A 25040-nucleotide genomic window follows, 5' to 3' on the forward strand; every position below is an offset into this window, starting at 1 on the left:
GTTTTTTTTCTTTTTTACTCCACAATTCTCTCTTCCCCTTCTCTCTCTTTAGTTTTACTTGTATTTTATACTTTGATGATTTCAATAAAAATTATACAGATAATTTTTTTTTAAAAGTGAATTGATGGTAACTGTTCTTAGTTATTTGAGTTCATTTTTTGAAGACACAGAAACCAGTAGAAGATAGACAATTAAATCAAATAAGTACAGCAAAATATTTGAAAGCAACACCATATTTCTCTTTGTACCCATTATGTAATTTTATAGAATGACATAATTCCTGGAAAATTATCTGTACAAATAACATACAGACAAGAGTATTGAATGTAGACATTTAACATTTTATACCACTTCTTCATATTTTAAAAACATGTCTACACTCCTGAATTATTTGATTTTTTAATAGTTGCTCTTTTATAACTTCTGTAAGCAAATAAATAACTGTATAAGTTGTATTATTTTATTCATTTTTACTAAATTCTATAAATTAATATTTATGCAAAAAAAAACCTGTAATGATGATATTTTAACCATAAGAAGGAGCCAAGGACTAAAATATTATTAATTTAATAGAGTAAGACTCACAATACATAATTTTGTGACAGTTTCTGAATTATCACACATGGCTAGTAGAATAATACAAGAAAGGAGAGTTTCAGGGAGAAGCAAAAAACATCCCAGAATTATGCTTTCTATACATTTGTTCTTTAATAACTTCTGTAATTATATGCTTTTTATTTTTCTTTCTTTCCTAATTATTTCAATACATGTCCAAAAGAATAATTTCTTCAGTTTCTTTCTTTCTTTCTTTCTTTCTTTCTTTCTTTCTTTCTTTCTTTCTTTCTTTCTTTCTTTCTTTCTTTCTTTCTTTCTTTCTTTCTTTCTTTCTTTCTTTCTTTCTTTCTTTTTAAAACAAAGAATCAGGACTTACATTTTAAGGAAGATTTGATGAAGTCCCAGACGTGGCAAAGCTAAGTAAGGTTGTTTTTCTTTTTAATCTCCAAATTGATTTCACAGGCTTATAACTTTATACATTTGGCAGAGTGAAGTGCTCATGACACAAGCATTTGAATAATATTATTATTGATCGCCCAATTCAGATCCTTTCTCATCCTGAAAATCTGTTAGGAAGAGGAGTCCCTAACTTGAAGTTCCAGGCTGCCTCACTTCCTGGGATGTTCCTGAATGAGATCTTGTCCTGTGGTGTCTGTACACATTTATTAGGAAAAGGTAAAAGATGAAAAGGACGGCTACTTTGCTCAGGAAAAGCGCGATGCAGAGAACAATGGTGGATTGTTGCTGAGAGTCTGTGGAGAAAAGACAGTGGATTAACAAAACAACATAACAGATTTGGAAGGGACCTTGGAGGTCATCTAGTCCAGTGGTTGCCAATGTGGGCCTGGGGCCACTGGTGGTCCATGAGAAAAATTTTGGTGGTCCGCAGAGAAATGTCCCCCACTACCATAGCAATTAATCCAGGCTGTGCAGGAACACAAGGCTGCACCACCCACATGGCCTGCGGGAACACAAGGCTTGTGTCGCTTGCATTGCGAACAACATGAGGTAGTGAGAGGAGAGGGGAAAGGCCAGAAGGGGGAAACTTGCCCCACGTGCCTCACCTGGCCACCGGGCTGCTTCTTTCCACTTCTTTCTTCTTCTGCTTTTGGCTGCACGCAAGGAAAGCAGCCAAAGTCTTTCTTTCTCGCCCCCAAACTCCGCCAGAAATGAGTCTTTGGGACCCTGCAAGGCCTCCTGCTCCAAGAGGCTGCACTGGCAAAGACTCATTCCTGGCAGAGTTTGGGGGAGAGAAAGAAAGACTTCTGCGGCTTCTGCTGCTTTCCTTGCATGAAGCCAAAAGTCTCCCTCTCTCTGTCTCTATTCCATGATAATGGAGATGGAGACGGTATCCTGCAATCCCAAATAAAGAATGATTGGTCGGTAAGAAAACAGGGTGGGTAATTTTCCTGCAGACTTTTTGGGGGGAGATTTTCCCAGGGTCTCTGGTCCGTGGGATTTAAAAGGATGAGTTTGATGGTCCCTGAAGTCTGAAAGGTTGGCGACCCCTGTTCTAGTCCAATCCTCTGCTCAAGCTGGAGACCCTATACTATTCCAGACGTGGCTGTCCAGTCTCTTCTTGAAACCCTCCAGTGATGAAGCACCCACAATTTCTGGAGGCAAGCAGTTCCACTGGTTCATTGTCCTCACTGTTAGGAAGTTTCTCCTTAACTCTTCCTGCCCTGCCTTCTGGTGCTTTGGAAAGGAGGTTGACCCCCACTCTTCTTTGTGGCAGCCCCTCAAAAATGGGAACACTGCTATCATGTCACCCCAAGTCCTTCTATTCCAGAGGTGTCAAACTCGATTTCATTGAGGGCCACTTCATGGTTGTGTTTGACTGTGTGTGTGTGTGGGGGTGTCTGGCTGGGCATGGCAGGATGGGGGCACTTGTGGTGGCTTGAGCACTCTGCCAGCAAACACGGAGCTCACGAGGGGTCCTGAGCTCCGTATTCACTGGCAGAGGCACAACAGGCTGGTCCTTTGCTGTTTCCGGGATGGCCCCGTGGGCCAGATGTAAGCACCCCGCAGGCTGCCTTTGGCCTTAAGTTTAACACCCCTGTTCTATTCACTAGACCCATGATGGCGAACCCAGGGGTGGGATTCTACCACTTCGCACCTTTTCGCTAGAACTGGTTGTTAACATTCTAAGCAGTTCGGAGAACCGCTTGTTAGAAGAAATTACTGGGCTAATCCTGTAAGGGAGGCAGGAAGGAAACATTCTGGTGTTGCTTACAGAAACTGCCTCTCCGTTAACCCTTATTACATTCTTGGCAGGACTAGACTTCCTGTCTCAGGAACTTCTCTGGAGTTTTCCCCCCCCTCCTTTGCTGGTACTTTGCTTGTGTGGAGTGACCATTCAAAGTTACAATGGCACTGAAAAAAGTGACTTATGACCATTTTTCACACTTACGACTGTTGCAGCATCCCCACAGTCATGAGAGGCCAGGAGAGGAGATGCATGCCTCGATGTGAGTGATATTGAGTTGGCCACGCTCAGCCAATAACATGAGCCATGCTCACCACCTAAACCACGCCCACAGAACTGGTTGTTAAAAATTTTGAATCCCACCCCTGGGCAAACCTATGACACCTGTGCCAGAAGTTGCATGCAGAGCCATTTCTGCCGACACATGAGAGGTCGCCCAGAGGAGCCCTAATGTGCATGCGTGTGTGCACCCCCACCAGCCAGCTGATTGTCAAGTATCTGCTACGTATGTGTTGGGGGAGATGCGCATGAGAGACATGTGCGCATGCACAGAGGCATGTGGTGAGTGGGGGGTTGCGCGCACATGCGCAGAGGCACAGAGACACACTGTGTGCATGCAGAGGGTCACGTGCGCATGCTCAGGGGAGGGGGGAGTCACGCACGCATTGCATCATGGGTGCAGGCTCGTGAGTGCACACATGGCACGCAACGTGGAAAAGGTTAGCCATCACTGCATTAGACTTACCCAATTCCTACAATCTATCTATATATATCAGTGAAATACCACTCACGCGTCATCTCAAAATCTCCAGAACCGTAAAGTCTACAAACTTGAAATTGGGCACCTATGTTCCTCTTGGCTTCTAGGGACTCACTAAGAAAGGATTTTTTGAAATGACCATCAGAGCATTAGTATTTCCTATATCAGGGGTCGCCAACCTTTTGGATCTCAGGAACCACCAAACTCATCATGTTAAATCCCGCAGACCAGAGACCCTGGAAAATCCCCAAAAAAGTCTGCAGGAAAATTCCCTACCCTGTTTTCCTACCAATTGATCGTTCTTTATTTGGGAATCACAGGATACCATCTCCAGCTCCGTTCTCATGGAATAGACACACACACACACAGAGAGACTTTTGGCTTCATGCAAGGAAAGCAGCAGAAGCAGCAGAAGTCTTTCTTTCTCTCCCCCAAACTCCGCCAGAAATGAGTCTTTGCCAGCGCAGCCTCTTGGAGCAGGAGGCCTTGCAGGGTCCCAAAGACTCATTTCTAGAGGAGTTTGGGAGAGAGAAAGAAAGACTTGTGCTGCTTTCCTTGCGTGCAGCCAAAAGCAGAAGAAGAAAGAAGTGGAAAGAAGCAGCCCGGTGGCCAGGTGAGGCATGTGGGGCAAGTTTCCCCCTTCTGCCCTTTCCTCCCTCCCCTCACTACCTCATGTTGTTTGCAATGCAAGTGACGAAAGCCTTGTGTTCCTGCACAGCCTGGATTAATTGCTATGGGGGAGGGGGACATTTCTCTGCGGACCACCAAAATTTTCTCATGGATCACCAGTGGTCCCTGGCCCACTGGTTGGCGACCACTGTCCTATATTATTATTATTAACACGCTCTGATGCTAAGGAGTTCTACTCCCCCTCCCCACCTGAAATGAAATCTGTTCTAAATGCAAAACACAAGCAGAAGAGAGGAGTTTTAGTTTCAGTTTTACTTTCACAGCACCAAGCAGCTTTAGTGCAGAACAGTTGAGCTAAGCCACGCCTAGGCTCCTTGCTGTCTGCTTCTTGCTCACACAGCAAATACTGTTTCACTTTCCAAACAGCCCTCCACTCTCTCACACACTGACAGGACCCTAGCCAGATGAAGACCGATGGATGCTGGTAGGCAGAGGCAGAATCCCCCCCCCTTATTTTCCTGCCCCAAAACTAAACCTGACCACATAGTTTTGTAGCGAAGCAAGGGTACAGAGCTAGTATGTTTGTATATAAGACATAAAAACTTCCTGGAAATCAGTTTTGCTTTTAGTCTGGAAAGGATCACAAAGGAAATGGGAACTATGCAGAAGCAGGAAATACAAGTAGTCCTTGACTTACAGCAGTTCGCTTAGTGATTTTTCGAAGTTACAACGGCACTGAAAAAAGTGACTGCACACAACTGTTGTAGCGCCCCCCACGGTCACGTGATGAAAATTCAGGTGCTTGACCACTGATTCGTATTTATGATGGTGGCAGTGGCCTTCATGCGTTCCCCTTTTGCGACCTTCTGACAAGGACAGCCAATGGGTGTTGTGACCAAGGCTTCCTGAAGCACCAACACACACACATTAAATCCAAAACCCTTTTATTTTAGTTCGATGGCTGTGAATTATCGTCCTTCACAGCCCGTAATGAGTCTCAACCAGTTATAAATAGTCCCATGGAAGTCTGCCAAAATCCTTCGGGAGAAGTCTGATAAGAACCCACCTCTATCTTCCTTGAAGTGCTGCCAACGGCTAAAGTACCAATTAGTCTCTCAAAACCAAAACAGAGCACAAGTTCACCACGGAGCTTTCAGGTTCCAAACCGACCAGAGCAAACAACCTTGCTTCCTGCAAAGGTTCCTGTCCCTTTGCACTTCCTTTATATCTTATGGGAGCCTTACTCCCGAGTCACCACTTTTGTCTTAACTACTCCTGCCTTCTGGCAGCTCTGTGCACGCGCGCATTGGGAACAGGCTTCCCTAGTTCCTCTGCCTCGCTGCTGTCAGATTTTGGAGGCTCCGGAGTCAGCACATAACTCCCTGGTGGCCCTGGCCCCATCTCTGTGTGGGACGAAGGACCCTTGTCTGAGCCCTGCCCAGACTCCAGGACTGGCCCATGTTCTTCTCCGCTCTCCGATGCTGCTGCCATCTCCGCAGGCTGCCAGCGGACCACAACAATGGGAAAGCCAGATTCACTGAACCTTTTGGACCTTAGGGACCACCAAACTCATAATTTTGGACCTTAGAGACCACTAGTATGAATTTTGACTGATGGTGGCTTGCTGACATTGGAGAGAGAGAGAGAGAGGGAGAGGGAGAGGGAGAGAGGGAGGGAGGGAGAGAGATCTGATCTAACCTCTCTCCCTCTCTCTCTCTCTTTCACACACACACACAGACACACACACACATACATACAAGCAGGGGTGGGATTTCAAATTTCTTAACAACCAGTTCTGTGGGCATAGCCTAATTTGTGAGTGTGACTTGGTGGACATGTGACTGGCTGGGCATGGCTTGTATGTAAATATTATAAATATTTATATACATAGTGATTTTTTTTTTATAAAGAAAGAGCAACTTTTACCCAAAATCAGGCAAAGCAGGCAGGCAGATTGAGTCGCTCACAGAATCACAGATTCACTTAGAGACCTGTGTTTCTGCCATCAGCTAGCTCAGTCTGCACTGCTTCAGTCCTAAGTAAGGTCCCGCTCTGCTTAAAAGCAGAGCCGAAGATCTAAAGATTAGTTATAAAGCAAGAAATCCAACGATTTCCTGCTTTCTAGATAATCTAAATCTCCCAGCACGGCAGAACAGCTGATGGTCGGATAAAGGAAAAATAGCAACTCAGCAAGCAAGTTTGCTAGGTAAGGAGTAAGTGGGCAGGAGGACAGGCCATGTGGGCGGCACAGCCTTGTGTTCCTGCGCAGCCTGGATTAATGGCTTTGGGGGTGCTCTCGGGGTGACATTTCTCTGTGGACCACCAAAATTTTCTTGCCGACCACCAGTGGGCCACGACCCACCAGTTGGCGACCACTGCACTGAATAACTGTGCTACTGTCAGCCTCAGCTACTAAGGTAACAGCTACAAAGATTCACTTAGCAAGAAAGGCCGTAGAAATGGAGCCAAACCCATTGGACCCGCATTTCACTAAACAACAGGAAACATGGGCCCAATGGTGGCCGTAAGTCAAGGACGACCTACTCTGATGCTTAATTTCATTTAGTGTAAAACAAATCTGGAAAAAAACAACAGCAACCCTACAGGGTCGTACGTCAATAAAACCTCAGAAAGGAAAGTTTTGGAAGTCCACACTTACTTTCTGATTTTTTAAGCGGCCTTGTAATGAAGAGCCTGGTGGTTTTGTTGACCAGAGGCTGGGAATCGTGCTTGACCTGGCAAAGGAAAATGGAGGCGTTCCTGTCTTCGGTGGCCATCACCTCCATGAAGCTCTTGTAGGAATAAGTGCCATCGGGATTCAACGTTTGGGGGGCAACCATTCCTTTTCCCCCTGGGGCATCCCTGGCAAACAACCCCATTGCTGCATCTCCTGGATAAAAGTTTTCCGCATCGCAAATGACCATCACCGAGGTGTTCAGCTGGACGGGGGAAGGTGGAATCATCTTCAGATGTATTTTGGGAGGAACTGAGGAAAGAAAGCCAAAGAGGTTGGTGTTAGGGATAACATTGTTTTACCCTAACTGTTTTGGGTAAAGATAATAAAATGATGAATCATGGTTTGTCAGATAAAGTGTATGTGACTTTAAGCTAAAGGAATGTAATTAAGGGTGCAGCTGTAAAAGTACTATATAAGCAGCAAGGCACTCTCTGGCTCTTACTGGCTGGCTTATTGAAGACTGCGTTCTTGCTGGATCGGGAGGAGAAGAAGTGTTGGATTACTTTGAAGATATTTCTCAACAGAGAGAAGATAAGTTTTGGACAGATTTATTATATGTGTACTGACACTGGCTATTCGACACGGACTTTGCAATTAGAGTATCCTCGACAAGACTTGACTGAATTTGGTATTTGACTAATGGACTGTTTATAATGACTATGCTATAATTCTTAAATGGAATAAATTATAATTTTGATAGCACAGCGTATCTGTATTTTTACTGCGTGTTAGAGAAGGCTTATCTCACACATTTACCTGTCTTCCTATCTGACTTCGCTGTACATTCTGTTTAGTTTGTTTTCCTTAACACCGTTGGGAATCCAGGCTTAACAGTTGGGATTCATGCAGGGTGGGATTCAATTTTTTTAAACAACGGGTTCTGTGGGCGTGGCCATGTGACTGGGTGGGCGTGGCTGCTGCTTCTTTTTTGCAGCACCCTCTCCCATTTTGGGGCTTTCTTGGCCTCAGGGAAGCCTCCTCGGGGGCGTTTTGGCTCCCAGGAAGCTTCTCTGGAGCACAGGAAAGCAAAAAAAAGGAGGGAGCCCCCCACCCCTGCACCCCCCACCCCTGCACACACACCCCTGCCCCCTTTTGCCTTCTGAGCCTCAGGGAAGCCTCCTGGGTGAAGCAGTAAGACAGCGAGGGGGATCTCGGCACAGCTGATCGTCGGCACAGCTGATTGTCGGCACAGCTGATCGTCGGCACAGCTGATCATTGGGAGGGAAAAAAAGAAATACCTTAAGGAGTGACTGGGCAGGGGAGAACGCAGTCAGCGATGTCGGGCATGTGATCTCGCACATGTGCAATAAGGACTGACTGGGAAGGGAGGGAAGGGAAGGGTGGAGAGGGGCTGGGCCAGCCAGGGCCACGATTTGCCGGTTCTCTAAACTGGGGAGAATGATAACAACCGGTTCTATAGAACCGGTCCAAACCGGTAGAATCTCACCCCCCCCCCCTGGATTCATGGTTCTTGCATGCAGAAGAGCCTAGGAGAACGACGGATTCTTCTCTCCGATGGTGGCCTTGAGGAAACACATGGGTCATGGGTGTCAAACTCGATTTCATTGAGGGCCCCATCAGGGCTGTGTTTGATGTCGGAGGGCCGGGAGGATGTGGGGATGTGGGGCATGGCCACGGTGGGTGTGATACATGATGTGACTCATGTCGGGGGCACTGGTGGTGGCCAAGTGCTAAGGCAGGACTTCCCTGAGATCAGGGGTGGGCCGCTGGGGGCTCACAAGGGCTCGGCAGAGCCCCTAGCTAAGACTCTGCAGTGCTCAGAGAGCCCCCCAATAACCTCAGAAAGACAAGCAGCAAGGGAAAGCTCTTAATAGGCTTAACTGAACTTCTGGGCATTCAGCCAAGAGCATTTCACACCTTGTAAAAGTGTTGCAATCTAAATAAACAACCCACTCAGTGCTTGTGAGGGAGAGCCATTGAGAAAATCAGAGGACATAGCCACTACCCTCCAAGGGGATTAATTCCCAAATAATAAGAATCACATAACTCACCAGAAACTCCACTAAGACTCCAAAATCCCTCTCACAGTCATGGCTATTAAGCTTGGTTTCACCCAGCCTTTTATTTAAGTATTAAATTAAAGGCACAAAATAATGAACAACTTTTTGGTATATATCCTTTTTTTTTAGGTAATTAGGGCAAAGAAGCGACGTCAAGTTGGCCACAGCCACTCAGTTACATGACCACCTAGCACGCCCACCTGTTCACATGACTACCTGGCCACACCCACCCAGCCACATGACCACCTGGCCACGCCCACCCAGTCAGTCATTAGGGCAGAGAGCCCCTTGCTAAAAAAATTGAAGCCCACCCCCGCCTGAGATTCTCCCTCATTCTCATTATAATCTCCCTTCCTTCCTTCCTTCCTTCCTTCCTTCCTTCCTTCCTTCCTTCCTTCCTTCCTTCCTTCCTTCCTTCCTTCCTTCCTTCCTTCCTTCCTTCCTTCCTTTTCTTCTTTTTCCTTTCCTCTTCCTTCCCCTTCCTTCCCCTCTTTTCTTATTTTTCCTTCCTTGCTCTCTTCCCCTCTTCCCTCCTTTTTTTTCCTCTTTCCCTTTCTCCTTTCCTGTCCCTTCTTGCATGCTCCAATGCAAAAGGGGAAACACTTCTTCTTTTGCAGCCCCTCCCCCGAGCCCCGTTTTCACTGGCAGAGGGCTGCAGGAGGCCCTTGTGGGTGGAAACGGGGAGCAGGGGGACAGGGAGCTGCTTTCTGTCTTTAAATCATGTTTCTCCTTTTATCGTCCGGGGAAATATAATATTTTGCCTTTCTAATAATTTCTGAAAACATTTCATTCTTCTAGGAGAGGAGTGGGTGCTAACTTACTACACTTTGGATGTGTCAGCTTCTCACCCACCTTCTTCCTATGACATACATTCATCCACCCAACTCAAATCATGTGACTCTGGGCAGCGTGCAAAAAAAAAAAATCACCGAGCAAAAAAATACAAAGGAAATAATGGAGCACACTGTTAGGAATAACAAGGTTACCTAACGTAGTTTGGGTAAAATAATATATATAAACTATGATAGTAAGTTTAAGTGTGTGTCACTTTAAACTGCAAAGCATGTAATTATGGGTGCGGTTGTAAAACCGCCATAAGAGGGAGCACGAGAACCTGCTGGATTGCTGACTATGCTGGATTGATGATTAGCTAACTGCGTGTTCCCTGCTGCTGAGTTTTTGAACGTCAAAGGAAGAAAGGAGGTTTGACTTCTTTATATCTCTACTGCGAGGAGATATATCACTGGACTGATATTTGTAAGTTTACTAACCTCTTTTTCGACACTGGACTTTGCAACTGAATAATCCCCGAACGGACTGAACTAGTGAATGATATATGGACTGTTTGACTATGCTAAAACTCTTACTGGAATAAACTATTTAACTAGCACAGTGTATCTGTTTTACTGAGTGTAAGCTACAAAAACGTTTAATCTCACATATTTTGCCTGCCTGCCTGACTGCTGTGCACATTCTGCTAGGGTGTATCCCTAACACACACCACTAAAGCAAAGGGAGACCATTCCAGGACAATCAGGATTAAATGCATATCTCCTCCATTGTAGGGGAGATATATTTCATCTTGACCCAGGTCTTTGGGAAAGGAATCAGAGATAGGAGATCTTTCTAAAGACTTGCTCCCCGCAAACACAGCTCTCTGAGGAAGCATGGGATGAGTTGACTTCCATGGGATGAGTGTCTAGATCTTCTTGGTACCGTTCCCTGTGCCGTGGAGGGCCCTCTACCAGGTGCAGACACCATAATGTCAGGATTCCAGCAATTACCCCCCAATTAAATCATGAGTCTCGAGCCAAATGTCCAAAACTTCAAAAGGATTTATTGGGAGTTAACATGATCGGCACTGCCTGGGTGTAGCCGACTCTGAGACACATCATTCCTGGTCACCCTTGACCCTGGTTTTCCCCCACCCCCCCACCCTCTGGGAGTATCATAATTCATATTCTCCCATGGGACACCTCCATAGCCAAGAATCATCAATCATGCTCTCCAGTTAGATATTTGGGCGGCAGAAACTTCGGTCACCTAGTTCCTATCTTTGAAAAACTATTTATGGAATGCACTTTCGATTTCCAAGCTGCTGCACCACTCTTTCAAAAACCCCTCCCCCCCCTCACTCCCTTTCTGTTGGCAACTCTAAAAAGACCCTAGGAATATTTTGTGAGTTGACAAATAACCAGTGGTGGCATTCAGCCGGTTCACACAGGATCAGGAGAACCGGTAGCAATAATTTGGCATGGGTCGTCGAACGGGTAGTAAGTTCTGTCTGGCCATGCCCCTGACCCGGTCACCCTCCCACCTGATGCTCACTTACCCCGCCCACCTGACGTTCACCTAAGGTATTTCTTTCTTTCCCCCGACAATCAGCTGAACACAGATCAGCTGGGCTGGGATTTCCCTTGCTGAGGCCCGGGAAGGCAAAAAAATGGAGGGAGGGGCTCAGCCCTCGATCCATTTTTGGCCTTCCTGAGCATCAGAGGAGCCTTAGGGGAGCAAAAATGCCCCCCCCCACGAACTCCTCTGAGGCCCAGAAGGCCCCCCAAAAACGGGTGTGGGCTGCAAAAAAGCAAAATAAATAATTAAAATAAAATAAAAGCCACGCCCACCAAGCCATGCCCACTGAACCGGTAGTAAAAATGTTTGAATCCCACCCCTGCGCATAACCTCCTCCCTCTCTGCAACTCAAGGTTCACCTACCTCTTAGAATATCCCCAAGCGGGAAGTTGCTTTGAGCCTTCCGAGATGAGTTGTGTTGAACCTGGCAGCTCAGCTGTGACCTCAGGTCTCCTTGCCCAAGCAAGATTGCCACACTGCTTTCCACGCGGTACACCCTGCCCTGCTTTACTTCATTATAAAATATTTTAGTCTTGTTAGAAGGTATCGTTTTCCCATCCTTCCTCCAAAAAACTTTGATGGCTCTGGAGGAGAAGTCATTTGCCAAGCATTGAAAAGAGGCCCACGATCCTGCCGTGATCCTGTCTTGAGGGCCAATAATTTGAGGCTGGGATGGTTCGACTGAGGGAGGAAGCAGAGAGACATCAGTTGACGTTCCTCAGAAACAACACAGGAGTCTCCAAGAATGTTTTTGGTCACAGGGACACAACCTCCCAAACATGGGATTTACTCCCATAGGACTGGGAACCTCCATCCCGTCGAATGAGGGACGGAGGGCTACCTACTAATTGTGGAGACCACAGTGCCTTTTCCTGAAGCCAGTTCTCTTTCTGGGACTCTTGGTCCAGAGGTGGTGAATTCAGCAGGTTCTGACCAATTGTTCTGACCCACGCCCTTTTCCGACAAATCAAACACAATTCAAAAAAGAACAGAAACCTTGTAATGCTTTTACAAAATAATTAGCTGTGATAAGCACGAGCCTTGCCAAACTGTGTGAGACTTGCCAAAAGATAACAGACAGGAAATAATTTGCAAAATAAGAATCTTCAAATACAAACTCAGGATACTAGAATGTCCACGAGGCTGTAGTTTCAAAACGTCTTTGCCTTCTGCAAAGAAGATTATTTTCACAGCTGGCTTTTATCTTCTTGAAGGAGGGGGCATTAACTTTCAGCCTTACTCCCGAGTTGCCCGTGCTGTTGTAACTGCTCTTTCCTCCGAGCAATCCTGCACGCACGCACACTTAGCACAGGCTCCTCGGGAACCTCCTCATCACTGCTGCCAGCCCCCACAATCTCTGAAGGCAGCAGTCCACTCCCTGATGGTCCTGGCCCCTCATCTGAGTCCTCGCTCTCCTCATCATCCGCACCTGCTGCTGGCTAACCACAACACCAGTTCTGGAGAACCAGTAGCTGAAATTTTGAATAGTTCAGAGAACCAGCCAATCCCACCTCTGACTGGCCCCGCCCCCATCTCTTCTCTGCCTCCCATTGAGTCCCAGCTGATCGGCTGGATCTCCTTTGGTTGCCTGCACAGGAGAATGGAGCTGGAAAGCAGGTTAGTGGGGTTGGGAGGGAATGGGGATTTTGCAGTAACCTTCCCCTGCTATGCCCACCAAGCCACGCTCACAGAACCGGTAGTAAAAAAAATGTGAATCCCACCACTTGGCCTGAACTTCACACAACAGTAGGCATCTTCAGGGCAGATGGTTGGATGCTGAGGCTGATCCTTTGTGTTGGATCCTAGGATGACCCTCTCACACACATACACACACACCCCTGGCTAATCATCTCAGTCCCTCTTTTCTGAACTTTTTCCTAAGTCTCAAATCTTTTTCGTGGCATGGTGACCAAAATCGGTTGCAGTATTCCAAGTGTGATCTTACTACGGGTTTTATAAAGCGTGAAGTATGACTACCGCTTTATAAAACCCTAGTAAGACCACACCTGCAACCGATTTTGGTTGTCGTACTACAAAAAAAAAGAAAAGATGTTGAGACTTTGAAAAAAAAGTTCAGAGAAGAGCAGCTAAGATGATCAAAGGCCTGGAGACTAAAACACATGAAGAATGGCTGCAGGATTTGGGTTTGGCCAATCTAGAGAAAAAAAAAGGACTAGGGGAGACATGATAGCAGTATTCTAATATTTGAGGGGTTGCCACAAAGACGAGGAGAAGTCAAATTATTCTCCAAAGTACCAGAAGGCAAGACAAGAAACAATGGTTGGAAACTAATCAAAGAGAGAAGCAACCTTGAATTTTAGGAAAAACTTCCCAATAGTGAGGACAATTAACCAGTGGAACTGCCTGCCACCAGGAGTTGTTGGTGCTCCAACACTGGAAGTGGTCAAGAAGAGATTGGACAATCACTTCTCTGAAATGGTATCGGATCTTCTGCTGAACTAGAAGACTTTCAAGCTCTCCTCCAGCTCATTCATTCTATTCAAAGCTCCTCCTTTATCACTATAAATGAGGGGTGGGTTTTTCTTCTTGCCTTGGTACTATCACATGCCCTCCCCTAGGCAGATTTGCCCCAGACAGTGTATACTTTATTTAATAAATTTATTTATTAAACGTTTCGTCAGTTAAAAGCAAATTTTCACATATTACAACATTGCTAAAGCACTGTATACATTTGCATTTCACTTCTATGAGCATGTTATACATCTTAGTATTTACTTCTTCACCATTTTAAGCATTATTTATACATACATACATTTTTATTTACATGTAAACCTTATTGTTTTATGATGTTACAAAATTATCATTCAACTCCTTTTCCTTATCCATTCGTCCCAGACATCCCATATTTTATAATATTCTCCTTCTTCCTTATCTTTCAATAACTTTGTTAATCTATCCAACACAGCACATTCATGTACTGTATTAATTATTATGGTTTCTGTGGGGGGTCGTAGCCTGCTTCCAATTTTGGGCAAAAGTAATTCTAGCAGCCGTTATGGTGTGGAGCATCAGGTATTGATATTTCTTATGTTCGGTTCTAGCGTGCCTAATAAAAAAAGTTCTGGTTTAAATTTTATTCTCTGTTTTATCAGATAAGAGATAATCAGAGTTGGAAGGAAACTTGAAGGTCATCTAGTCCAACCCCCCACCCAAGCGGGAGACCCTATACCATTTCTGACAAATGGCAGTCCAATCTCTTATTGAAAGCCTCCAGGGATGAAGCTCTCACAACATCCGAAGGCAACTTCTGTTCCACTGGTTGATTGTTCTCACTGTCAGACAGTTTCTCCTTATTTCCAGGTTGAATCTCTCCTTGATCAGTTTCCATCCATTATTCCTTGTCTGGCCTACAGGCACTTTAGAAAATAGCTTGACCCCTTCCTCCTCTCTGGGGCAGCCCCTCAAATATTGGAAGATGCTCTCCTGTCTCCCCTGGTCCTTCTCTTCCCTAGACTAGCCAGGCCGAGTTCCTGCAACTGTTCATTGTATGTTTTAGCCTCCAGTCCCCTAATCATCCTGGTTGCTCTTCTCTGTACTTTTTCTAGAGTCTCAACATCTTTTTTATAATGCGGTTACCAAAACTGGATGCAGGACTCTAGGTGTGGTCTTACTAAGGCTTTATAGAGTGGTTTTAGTACTTCCCTTGATCTTGATTGTATCCCTCTTTTAACACAATTTAGGATTGCATTAGCTTTTTTGGCTGCTGCTGCACACGGCTGGCTCCTATTTAGCTGGTTGTCCACTAAGACTCCAAGATCCCTCTCACAGTTCCTGCTATTGAGCCTGGTTTCACCCGGTCTAGATGTGTCCTTTTGGTTTTTCTTGCCTAAGTGTAGAACTTTCCTTTTCTCTACGTTGAATTTCATTTTGTTAGATACGGCCCAGTGTTCTAGTCTGTCAAGATCCATCTGTATCTTGAGCTGATCTTCTTGGGTGTTGGCTATTCCTGCCAGCGTAGTATCATCTGCAAATTTGGTAAGTTCCCCTTCTATTCCCTCATCTAAGTCATTTTGTTATTTCCTCTAACCATAATCTATTTTTTGCCAGTATTTCCGTGCATGGGGGCAGGTCCACCACATATGAAAGTATGTTCCCTGTTTATCATTACATCTCCAACATTAAGGTATCGTATTTGGGGACATTTTGGCTATTCTTGCTAGGAGTAGATGCCAGCGGTAAAACATTTTGTATATATTCTCTTTGTAAGAAGCTAAACATTGTTAATTTATAATTTACAGTGTAAATACAGTGTATACTTCAGAGTGAGGTTCCTTCTGGCTGTCATGATTTTTCCAGAAGTTGTGTGACCTTCACATATATTTTATAAAATCTCTCTTTTTGTTTCAGTTATTGAGGAACAGGAGTTGAACATAACACAATTTTCAGACTCCATGTTGGTGATAGCCAGAAAGAACCTCATTCTATGCTTAATGCAGTGGTGGGATTCAAATTTTTTTTTTACTACCGGTTCTGTGGGCATGGCTTGGTGGGCGTGGCGTGGCTTGGTAGACATGGCTTGGTGGGCATGGCAGGGGAAGGATCCTGTAAAATTTACATTCCTTCCCTACTCCAGGGGGAAGGTTACTGCAAAATCCCATTCCCTCCCCACCCCACTAACCTGCTTTCCAGCTCCGTTCTCCTGTGCAGGGCAACCAAAGAAGACCAAGTCAATCAGCTGTGACTCGGGAGGCAGAGAAAAGATGGGGTTGGTCGGGCCAGTCAGAGGTGGGAATTGCCGGTTCTCTGAACTACTCAAAATTTCTGCTACCGATTCTCCAGAACTGGTCAGAAGCTGCTGAATTCACCACCTCTGGTACAAATGTCTATGGAGATTCTCAGTCATCCAGGTCATGGTTGTTCCAAAGGTCCTTTTTCAAGAGCCAACTGTATTTTCTTCAGATTTCCCTTTGAAAAACACTCCGTGTAGAAAGTTACTGTGCACTTGCGCAAGAAAGAGTTTACCACTTTTCTTGAGAACTATTGGTCAATCTTCTTTAGATAATTCCTTACAGTGAGGATGATTAACTTGTGCCCCCCCCATCATTGTGAGTTTCTAAGAAAATATAGAACAGCCATTTTTTGAGATGTTATGAGGATTCCAGCGTTTGGCAGCGGGTTGGATTAGAAGACCTCCAAGGTGCCTTCCCTTCCAGATGTAGGATTCTATCAGGTGTTGAAGGTAGGGTCCAACTATCCTGAAGTCCACCCTTTCAAAGACCAGATCAAACCAGGTGTGCCCAGTTGAACTTCAGAACTTCAGAGCTCTAATATTCTTCCTGACTTGCTCACTTAGCCACCCGGGTGGGAAGCAATGGAAGAAATCTCCTCCCCAGATCTATCCATGTTTCCCCAAAAATAAGACCCTGCCTTCAGTGGTGGGATTCAGCCAGTTCGCACCAGTTTGGGAGAACCGGTTGTTCACTTTCTGAGTAGTTTGCCCGAATTGGTTGTTGGAAGAAATCATTAGGGCAGAGAAACCGGTTGTTAAATGATTTGAATCCCACCACTGCCTGCCTTATATTGTTTTTGTCACCGAAAAAAGGCACCAGGTCTTATTTTCGGGGGATGCCATCCATTGACTAACGTCACTCGTGCGCGTCGCCCTGGTCTCTTTTTCACTGTCAGAGGCCTTCGGGAATTTCTTCTTCTGTGGCTTTCCTGAAGGCCTCTGCAGGGGATAACAGAGCTCAGGATCGATCCAGAGCTTTCTTAACAGCTCCAGAGGCCTTCAGGAAAGATTTGCCAGCCTTGCCGGCTGCAGAAGAAATGGGCCGGCGAGGCAGGTGTTGTGTGTGTGAGGCCTGTCTGTAACTGTCCAAAAGTAAATAGTAGGGCAGCTCCAACCCCCCCCCCCCCCCCAATCCCCACCTTAGCTTAATTTTTACCCATCCACTCTGGAGTGGGTGGGAACTTAATTAGGGCTTATTTTGGGGGGCTAGGGCTTTATATTGTGTAAAAATCAAGCTAGGGCTTACTTTCAGGGTAGGTCATATTTTTCTGCTCATCTCCACTTTCAGAGAAGCCCATCAGGTTTGAAGCAACCTTAACGTTCCTCTCACCCTGGATTTTATTCCAGTAGCAACTCTGAGAAAGGAATAGGTCTGGTCTCAACTCTCAACACTCACCCAGATCTTGCAGGAGGAGGAGGAGGAGCATCTGAAGGGGACTGCAGGCTCCCTTGAAGGACCCCAAGGCAGCCATGCCGATAGCAACAGGAGAGTCAATCTGAGTTGACTTCGTGTCTTGCCGAACAGATCTTTCCACCAAAGCAAGAAACAAAAGAGGAACTCCCATTTCCTTTTCATAAAATTGGACCAATGCCTCAAGTTTGAATTTCTGGGTAAGTTGACGGCATCCAGCCAATGAAGTCGGAGAAGCTGCTTATTCGGGACCAATAAAAACCATCCCTAAATCAGCAATATTCAATGACTAGCCTTCCTGTCATCCCAAAAGTTAGAAAGTTAGACTTTACTTCAAAGTGTTCTGACCCAGCCTTTGCAGAAGCAAGAAACAGACTCCTCACAAAGAAAAAAAACAAACCCTCTTTATTTACACCAGGGGTCCCCAAACTTGGCAACTTTAAGTCTTGTGGATTTCAACTCCCAGAATTCTCCAGCCACCTATCTTAAAGTTGCCAAGTTTGGAGACCTCTGAGTTACACCTTGGTGAACTGCCTTCACCAACAGAAAGTCCAGGCAAGAGTCCTACAAGGAGTTAACTGATATAATAGTTGTCAGCCTCCAAGGTTCCTTCTTCTGCTTGACTCTTTCCAGCTACCATAGAAAGTGGAGGGGAGATGAATAATTGGGCCTCATGGGGGGAAGGCTGCTGAAGGTTGAAGTTGTGTGAATTGTAAAAGTTGGGATGCTTTCTTGCATACTGTTCTGACCCAAACCTGGTTCCAAGAGAACAAACACAAGACAAAGGCAGCAGTACAACCTTTTTTATGTTTCAGCTAAGAATTCTGTTTCTTCACAGATAAAAAGGCTGCTGCAAACTAATTAACTTTGATAAGCATAAACCTTGCCAAAACTGTGCGAGACTGCCAAGAATCACAGATAAGAAATATTTCACAACACGAGAGTCTTCAAATAGCAGCTGCAATGTCCACGAGGCTGAGGTTCAAAATGTCTTTGCTTCCTGCAAAGAACGTTCGCTTCACAGCTGGCTTTTATCTTCTTGAAGGAGGGGCAGCCTTACTCCTGAGTCGCCCATGCTGCTCTTTCCTACGAGCAATCCTGCACGCACGCGCACTTGGCACAGGCTCCTTGGGAACCTCCTCATCGCTGCTGCCAGCCCCCACAATCTCTGAAGGCAGCAGTCCACTCCCTAATGGTCCTGGCCCCTCATCTAAGTCCTCGCTCTCCTCAGCCATCCGCACCTGCTGCTGGCTAAGAACAACACATACTGCACAAATGCAGACACTTATCTTTTCTAGGCCAAGGTCAACCGTCTTTGACATATCAGATGTCTGAGATGCCCTCAGAAAATGTACCCACATGACATTATGCACTCCTCAGATTGGATGTCCCCAGTTTGAATTGTTGGGGATGGGGACACGGGATAACTTTCTATATGTAATTTCCATGCCTTTTGCTTCAGATTTCGTATTTCTCCTGTTGCTACCACTTCAATTTCAGTCAAAGTCCTTTTCTCTATAAAAATGGAGCCTAAGGTTTTCTTTCTTGGATTTTGAATGCTGCCACACCTGACAATAGTCCTTATCAGCTCATTAAGATAAACGCAAGGCCATGAGCTCCCAACTGGTCAGAACCTGCTGAATACCCACCTCTGCACCACACCCTCTGTATCTTTCCTAGGAGTAAAACTTCAGAGCATCAGAGTGGAACTAAATTCTCTGGCAAATTATTACGAAATGTGTGGTTATCCTCTCCTTCCTCTTTATAATGTGGTTAAATGTGTGGTTATCCTCTCCTTCCCCTTAAGAGGAAAATAAAATCGAAGTTGACTTTAAAAAAAGAAAAGAAATATTTGTTTTAAAAAAATTCTGTACATATAAGCACCATCATCTGTGTGAACAGCGTCAGATGGGGTTGCTACGTTATTTAAGCTGCCCAATTGTCAAGCATGCATAGAGTAAATAAACAAATTCAATCACAGCTCTTCCGTTTGATCTCCCTCTCTCTGTCTCTGTCTCTGTCTCTTTCTGTCTCCCTCTGTTCTAACCCAAGCCTTGTTCAAAATTAAACAAACACAAACTGTGTATAAAAGCAAACCTTTTTAAATGCGGTGCTGGGAATTCTTTGCATTCCCAGCTAAGAGTCATTAAACCTACTGTATATACTCGAGTATAAGCCTAGTTTTTCAGCCCATTTTTGTGCTGAAAAAATCCCCCTCGGCTTATACTCGAGTCAGATTCCCTCTGAAAAAAAATGGTGTGGAGTCGCGGCCTCCGGCGGCAGCGACTCCCAACAGCCCCAGCCGGGAAGGGAAAGGCAAAAGCGCTTTGCCTTTCCCTTCCCAGCGGCGGGACTGGGGCCGCGCCGGCGGTGGTGACTCCTGACTCAGGGGCCTCCGAGGGAGGGGAAGAGAGTGACTCCTGCCTCCCGCTGTCATCATCATCTTCTTCTTTTGGGTTAGTGAATCAATTAAACCTTTCATGATAGTGAGATCGTTTCCCAAATTAATTATTTTTATTTTTGAAATTTACCAGTAGCTGCTGCATTTCCCACCTCGGCTTATACTCGAGTCAATAAGTTTTCCCAGTTTTTTGTGTAAAATTAGGTGCCTCGGCTTATATTTGGGTCGACTTATACTCGAGTATATACGGTAATTGTCTGAGATCAAAGCAAGGTTGTAAAAGGCTGCCAAGAACAGAAGTCCAATTACTGATAAATATCAACTGACAGAAGTCTCAAAAACAAACTGGACTTCGCAAGGTTTCCACGAGGACTCAGAGTCTAAAGAACGTCTTTGCTTCCTGCAAAGAACACATCCTCGAGGGCTGGTTTTTATCCCTTATGGGAGGAGCCATCACTTTCCAGCCTTACTCCTGAGTCGCCCTTGCTGCTTCAGCTGCTCTCTCCTTCGAGCAGCCCTGCACACACATACACTGGGCACAAGCTCCCCGGGGTCTTCTGCTTCACTGCTGCCAGACTCCAAAAGCTCCAGAGGCAGCACCCCAATCTCCGATCATCCTGGCCCCGTTCCTGCATCAGACGAAGGACCCTCGTCCAAGTCCTCGCCAGGGTCCCTGACTGGCCTCCTTTTGTCCTTGCTGTCAGAGTCCTCTGCCATCCGCACCGGATGTTGGCGAACCACAACACCCTCCCTCCCCCTCTTCCTCCCTTCCCCCCTCTCCCTCCCTTCCTCCCTCCCCCTCTCTCTGTCTCTCTGGGTCTCTCTCTCTCCCTCCCTCTTTCTCTCCCTCCCTCCTTCTCTGCCTCTCCCCTCCCCCCTCTCTTGTCTCTTTACACACACACAGCTTGTTGCTCTTTTCTTCTTTGGTTCTCCTTTTGTCATGTCCCTGGTGGAGACTAACTCTGAGGGAGAGGAGGAACAGCCGACAGGACTCCGGAGGTTGTGGAGGAGGCTGGGGAAGGGCAGAGGCCGGCTGGGCAGTCAGAGGAGGACCCAGGCCCATCCCCTCTCCATCCTAAGGGCACGCAGGGAGGAGAGGATAAGGGAGAGACGTGGTCTCTTTGGGAGGAGAGGGCCTTGATCCTCTTCATGGGCTGCAGCTGTGACAACTGAATAAGAGGACGGACTTGCGTACAGGCGAGCGCTGGAAACAAAGCGTGGAAATATCTCTAGTTTGTTGTTCCTCTCTGAGTTTGGTGTCCTTCCCAGTGTATATTCTGTTACCTGTGGATGTCCTCCAGCCCTTATCTTGCCTGGTTTGTATGGCTTTTCTCCTCCTTCTTGTAACTGTTTGTGTGGGAGTTTTTTTGTCTTCAGTCAAGGATATTTGGAGCTTGGAAGCAAAGTGAAGGAATAAAAGGGGCTTCACCAGTTTTTTGTGACTGCGTTTATTTTGTATCCCACTCTGGGTCATCACACCTTTTAGTTGTTAAAAAACACACATATGTTCTCGATCTCTAGTCAAAAGACAAAGTGGTTAGCGAGTGCTTGCTAATTTATCTCATGGTTACTCACTCACACATTCATAGCCCCGAAGAATTGCCACACTCAAATCACTTTCAGGTTCTTAAAAGATACCAGACCAAGGGAAGTTAAAGTCACAACAAATTTACATAGTATATAAACGTAAACTATATACTATATACTTTGTTTGTGTACAATATCTATACTATATGTCAACTAGGAAAACAGGCACAGGAATGATTTATGAGTTGACACTATACTATATCTTTCTATATACATAATAGCAAAATACCATTCATGCATCATCATAAAATCTGCAGAACCGTCAATCCTACAAACTTGAAATTTGACACGTATGTTCCTCTTGGCTTCTAGTTGCTCATTAAGGAAGGAATTTTCAAAATGACCATCAGAGCATTAGCATTTCCTATATTATTATTAACATGCTCTGATGCTAAGGAGTTCTACTCCCCACCTGAAAAGAAATCCGTTCCAAAGGCAAAACACAAGAGGAGTTTCAGTTTCAGTTTCAAAGCAGCAGACAGCTTTAATACAGAACAGTTGAGCTAAGCCATGCCCAGGCTCCTTGCTGTCTCCGTCTTGCTCACACAGCAAATACTGTTTCAGTTTCCAAACAGCCCTCAACTCTTTCACACACTGATAGGATGCTAGCCAGATGAAGACCGATGGATGCTGGTAGGCAGAGGCAGAATTTCTCCCCTTTATTTTCCTCCCCAAAAGTAAGCCATATATAGGTGTGTATGTATGTGTATATATACAATACATATCAATCAATCGAAATAGAGCTGGAAGGGGCCTTGGAGGTTTTCTAGTCCAAACCTCTGCCAGACAAAAGGATGTCCAATCTCTTGTTAAAAACCTCCAGTGTTGCAGCACCCACAACTTCTGGTGGCAAGCAGTTCCATTGGTTAATTCTAGATTAAGTCCAAATGTAGGTGGCATATTCTATTATCTCCAAAATTTACTTCCTCTGTGCAAGTTGATGGCTGGGCAGCTTAGACCAGAGGTCACCAACCTTTTGGACCTCAGGGACCACCAAACTCATAATTTTAAATCCCGGGAACCACTAATATGAATTTTGATTGATGGTGGCTTGCTGATGTTGGTGGGAGGAAGAGAGAGAGAGAAAGAGAGAGAGAGAAAGAGAGAGAGAGAGAGATCTGATCTAACCTCTCTCCCTCCCTCTCTCCCTCTCTCCCTCCCTCTCTCTCATACACACAGTATAAAAGGGCAAATATTTAAAAAAAAATCCATATAATTTGGGAGTGTAGAAATGCTTTTGAAATATGAAGAAAGTGACAAAACATGAAATGTCCATGTTTAATACTTGTGTCTCCGCTATTTGTGGAGAAAAAAAGATAATTTTCCAGGAATTATGTCACCCAATAAATTTATGTTAAGGGGACAAAGAAAGAGACAGTGTTGCTTTCAGGTACTTTACTTAATTAATTGAATTAATTGTCTATCTCATACTGCTTTCATTCTTGTCCCTACATCTTCTCTACATACCTCAGGGAGATTTCAAAACCACAGCAGAAGTTCCTTGTCTCGTAATTCCAATAGTACCCTACTATCTAGGTAGATTTCACATTGAGAGTTGCAATATGAAATCTCTCTTCTCTATTTTATTCGCCAGGAAACTGGTAAATCTCCTCACAAGTTTCTTATCAATCTTTATTTCGATCAGGCTAAAAGATACCGGACTAAAATATACATGTGTTCGGGGAAAAATGATAAAACAACATATAGATCTAAAACCAGATATATATTTTACTGGGGATTTTGCCTGAAGGTTATAATAAAGAGATAACATATCTGATTATTAATGTACTAACAATATCTAGAATTGTATTTGGACAAAATTGGAAGAAATGAGAAAATTCCAACAGAGGAGGAAACAATTAAGAAAATAATGGAATGTACGGAAATGAGTAGACTAACAATGGCAATTAGAGAACAGGAAGAAAAAGAGTATTATAAGATTTGTTTACCATTCTATATCTTCATTATAACTTCTCCCGCTTTCCACTCTTCTTAATTCTATTTTATTTATTACATCTTAGTTTGAATCATTATACTTGTATCTTTTGTCCGTTCTTTTCCAATTATCTATTTATCTCATTCCCTATAGTAAGAAAAAAAAAGATTTCTCCTGAAATCACTAGTCGAAATATGATGCCTTTCCATCGCACCCCTAAATTAACATTTAAGTTAACACCTAGTTCCCTATCTGATTCTGCTTAGTACATACTACTTAGAGAAAGAAAATAATAAATCCACAAAGTAATTAAATATATAATTAAAGATTAAATCTCATAACATTCCAATTATCTATCTCAAAACAAAATACTACAATAATATATTCATACTAACATCCACACAATAGTCAATTGAACTCTATACTTAAACTAAATATTTTAAATATTCCTTTTAATATTTTATTAAGTTATTAAACCTTTAATGTTTTAATCTTTACTCAAGTCTTATAAGATTCTAATTTTCTATTTCTAATACAAATACTACAATACTATCTTATGTACCTTGCAGAATCCTAAAACAAAGTTATATTACCCTTTATCCCTAAAAAAAAAATTTCTTTTCCACATCTTGTTTCATACCTTTATGGCTTTTTCCCCCTTCTTCCTCCCTATCTTATCCCATCTGGTCTTTTTACCCCCTTAACTTCCCCTCTCTGTTGTATTTCTCTTTTCTTTTGCTTTTTAACATTGTATTGATTTTGCATCTTATTTTTCACTTTCTTGGATGTTTTTTTAAGTCTTGTGTCCTTTTTCCTTCCTCTCTTTCTCCTTCCTTTCTTAATCAACTTTGTAGATTCATTAAAGATGGCTTCTTCTTCTTCTTCTTCTTCTTCTTCTTCTTCTTCTTCTTCTTCTTCTTCTTCTTCTTCTTCTTCTTCTTCTCTTCTTCTTCTTCTTCTTCTTCTTCTTCTTCTTCTTCTTCTTCTTCTTCTTCCTCCTCCTCCTCCCCCTCCTCCTCCTCCTCCTCCTCCACCATCAATTGTTGTGTTTTTCTGATAAGTAGCAAGCGCCATTTCTAAAAGCGAAAAATTTCTTTCACAGTGTCTTTTCCTTCTTTCTTTATTTTGCCATATTCCTCTCTCAGTTCATCAACAGATAAAGTCATTTAATTTAATTTAATTGAAGTCCAAAGAGAGGTAATCCGGGGCCAAGCTACTTTTTTGAAAAAGAAGTTTTATTTTTTGTGTTTTGTGTGTGTATGTTTATTTGAGATTTAATAAAACCTTGGAGGAAGCGAGAGGAGAATAATTACAAACAAGACAGAGGGAAATATGAATAGGATGACTAAGTGCAAAGAGAAGTAATGAGAAATTTGCTAAAAGATATTTAAGTGGAAATGGGATATATTAGAATGGTATTGTATAAAACAATGTTTTATCTGCCTTGTAAAAATTTATAATGGAAAGAGGTTTAATGATGTTTTGTTTGTCTTTAAAAATTAATAAAATTTGTTTCAAAAAAAAAAAAAAGATTTGGGAATTATTTTATGAATAGTTAGATAGAAGAGTAAGAAACTGAAATATGTGGTAACAGTAATAATAAATACACTGTAATTGATTATTTCTGAATGAGTAAGAATATGAATATAACTTTGCAAGGACGAGGTTTGTTTTTGAAAGATGATATAGAATTG

At 44.0% G+C, this 25040-nt stretch overlaps 1 protein-coding gene across 1 annotated transcript; it reads right to left on the bottom strand.

The window, feature by feature from the left end:
* Positions 1–556: 556 nt before the first annotated feature.
* LOC113429565 (tyrosine-protein phosphatase non-receptor type substrate 1-like) lies at positions 557–17533 on the bottom strand. The gene is made up of 4 exons (XM_087962385.1): positions 17408–17533; positions 11625–11942; positions 6811–7137; positions 557–1307 (listed from the first exon to the last, which is right to left on the bottom strand). The coding sequence occupies exons 1-4, from the start codon at positions 17481–17483 to the stop codon at positions 1141–1143; spliced, it is 888 nt and encodes a 295-aa protein (XP_087818511.1). The 5' UTR covers positions 17484–17533; the 3' UTR covers positions 557–1140.
* Positions 17534–25040: the final 7507 nt, after the last annotated feature.

The sequence above is a fragment of the Notechis scutatus genome, chromosome 3 (genome assembly GCF_049901735.1).
Source record: "Notechis scutatus isolate UNSWTSFEM ecotype Mainland chromosome 3, rNotScu1.2, whole genome shotgun sequence".
NCBI lineage: Eukaryota > Metazoa > Chordata > Lepidosauria > Squamata > Elapidae > Notechis > Notechis scutatus.

Bases quoted from the DNA above. Each gene is read 5' to 3' on its own strand.
- LOC113429565 (XM_087962385.1), bottom strand. From the start codon at position 17,483: ATGGCTGCCTTGGGGTCCTTCAAGGGAGCCTGCAGTCCCCTTCAGATG. The intron at 11,943-17,407 runs GTGAGTGTTGAG...TTCCTCCCTCAG, and splicing joins CCTCCTCCTGCAAGATCTGG to TCGAACCATCCCAGCCTCAA. The intron at 1,308-6,810 runs GTAAGTGTGGAC...TTTTCTCCACAG, and splicing joins GCCGCTTAAAAAATCAGAAA to ACTCTCAGCAACAATCCACC.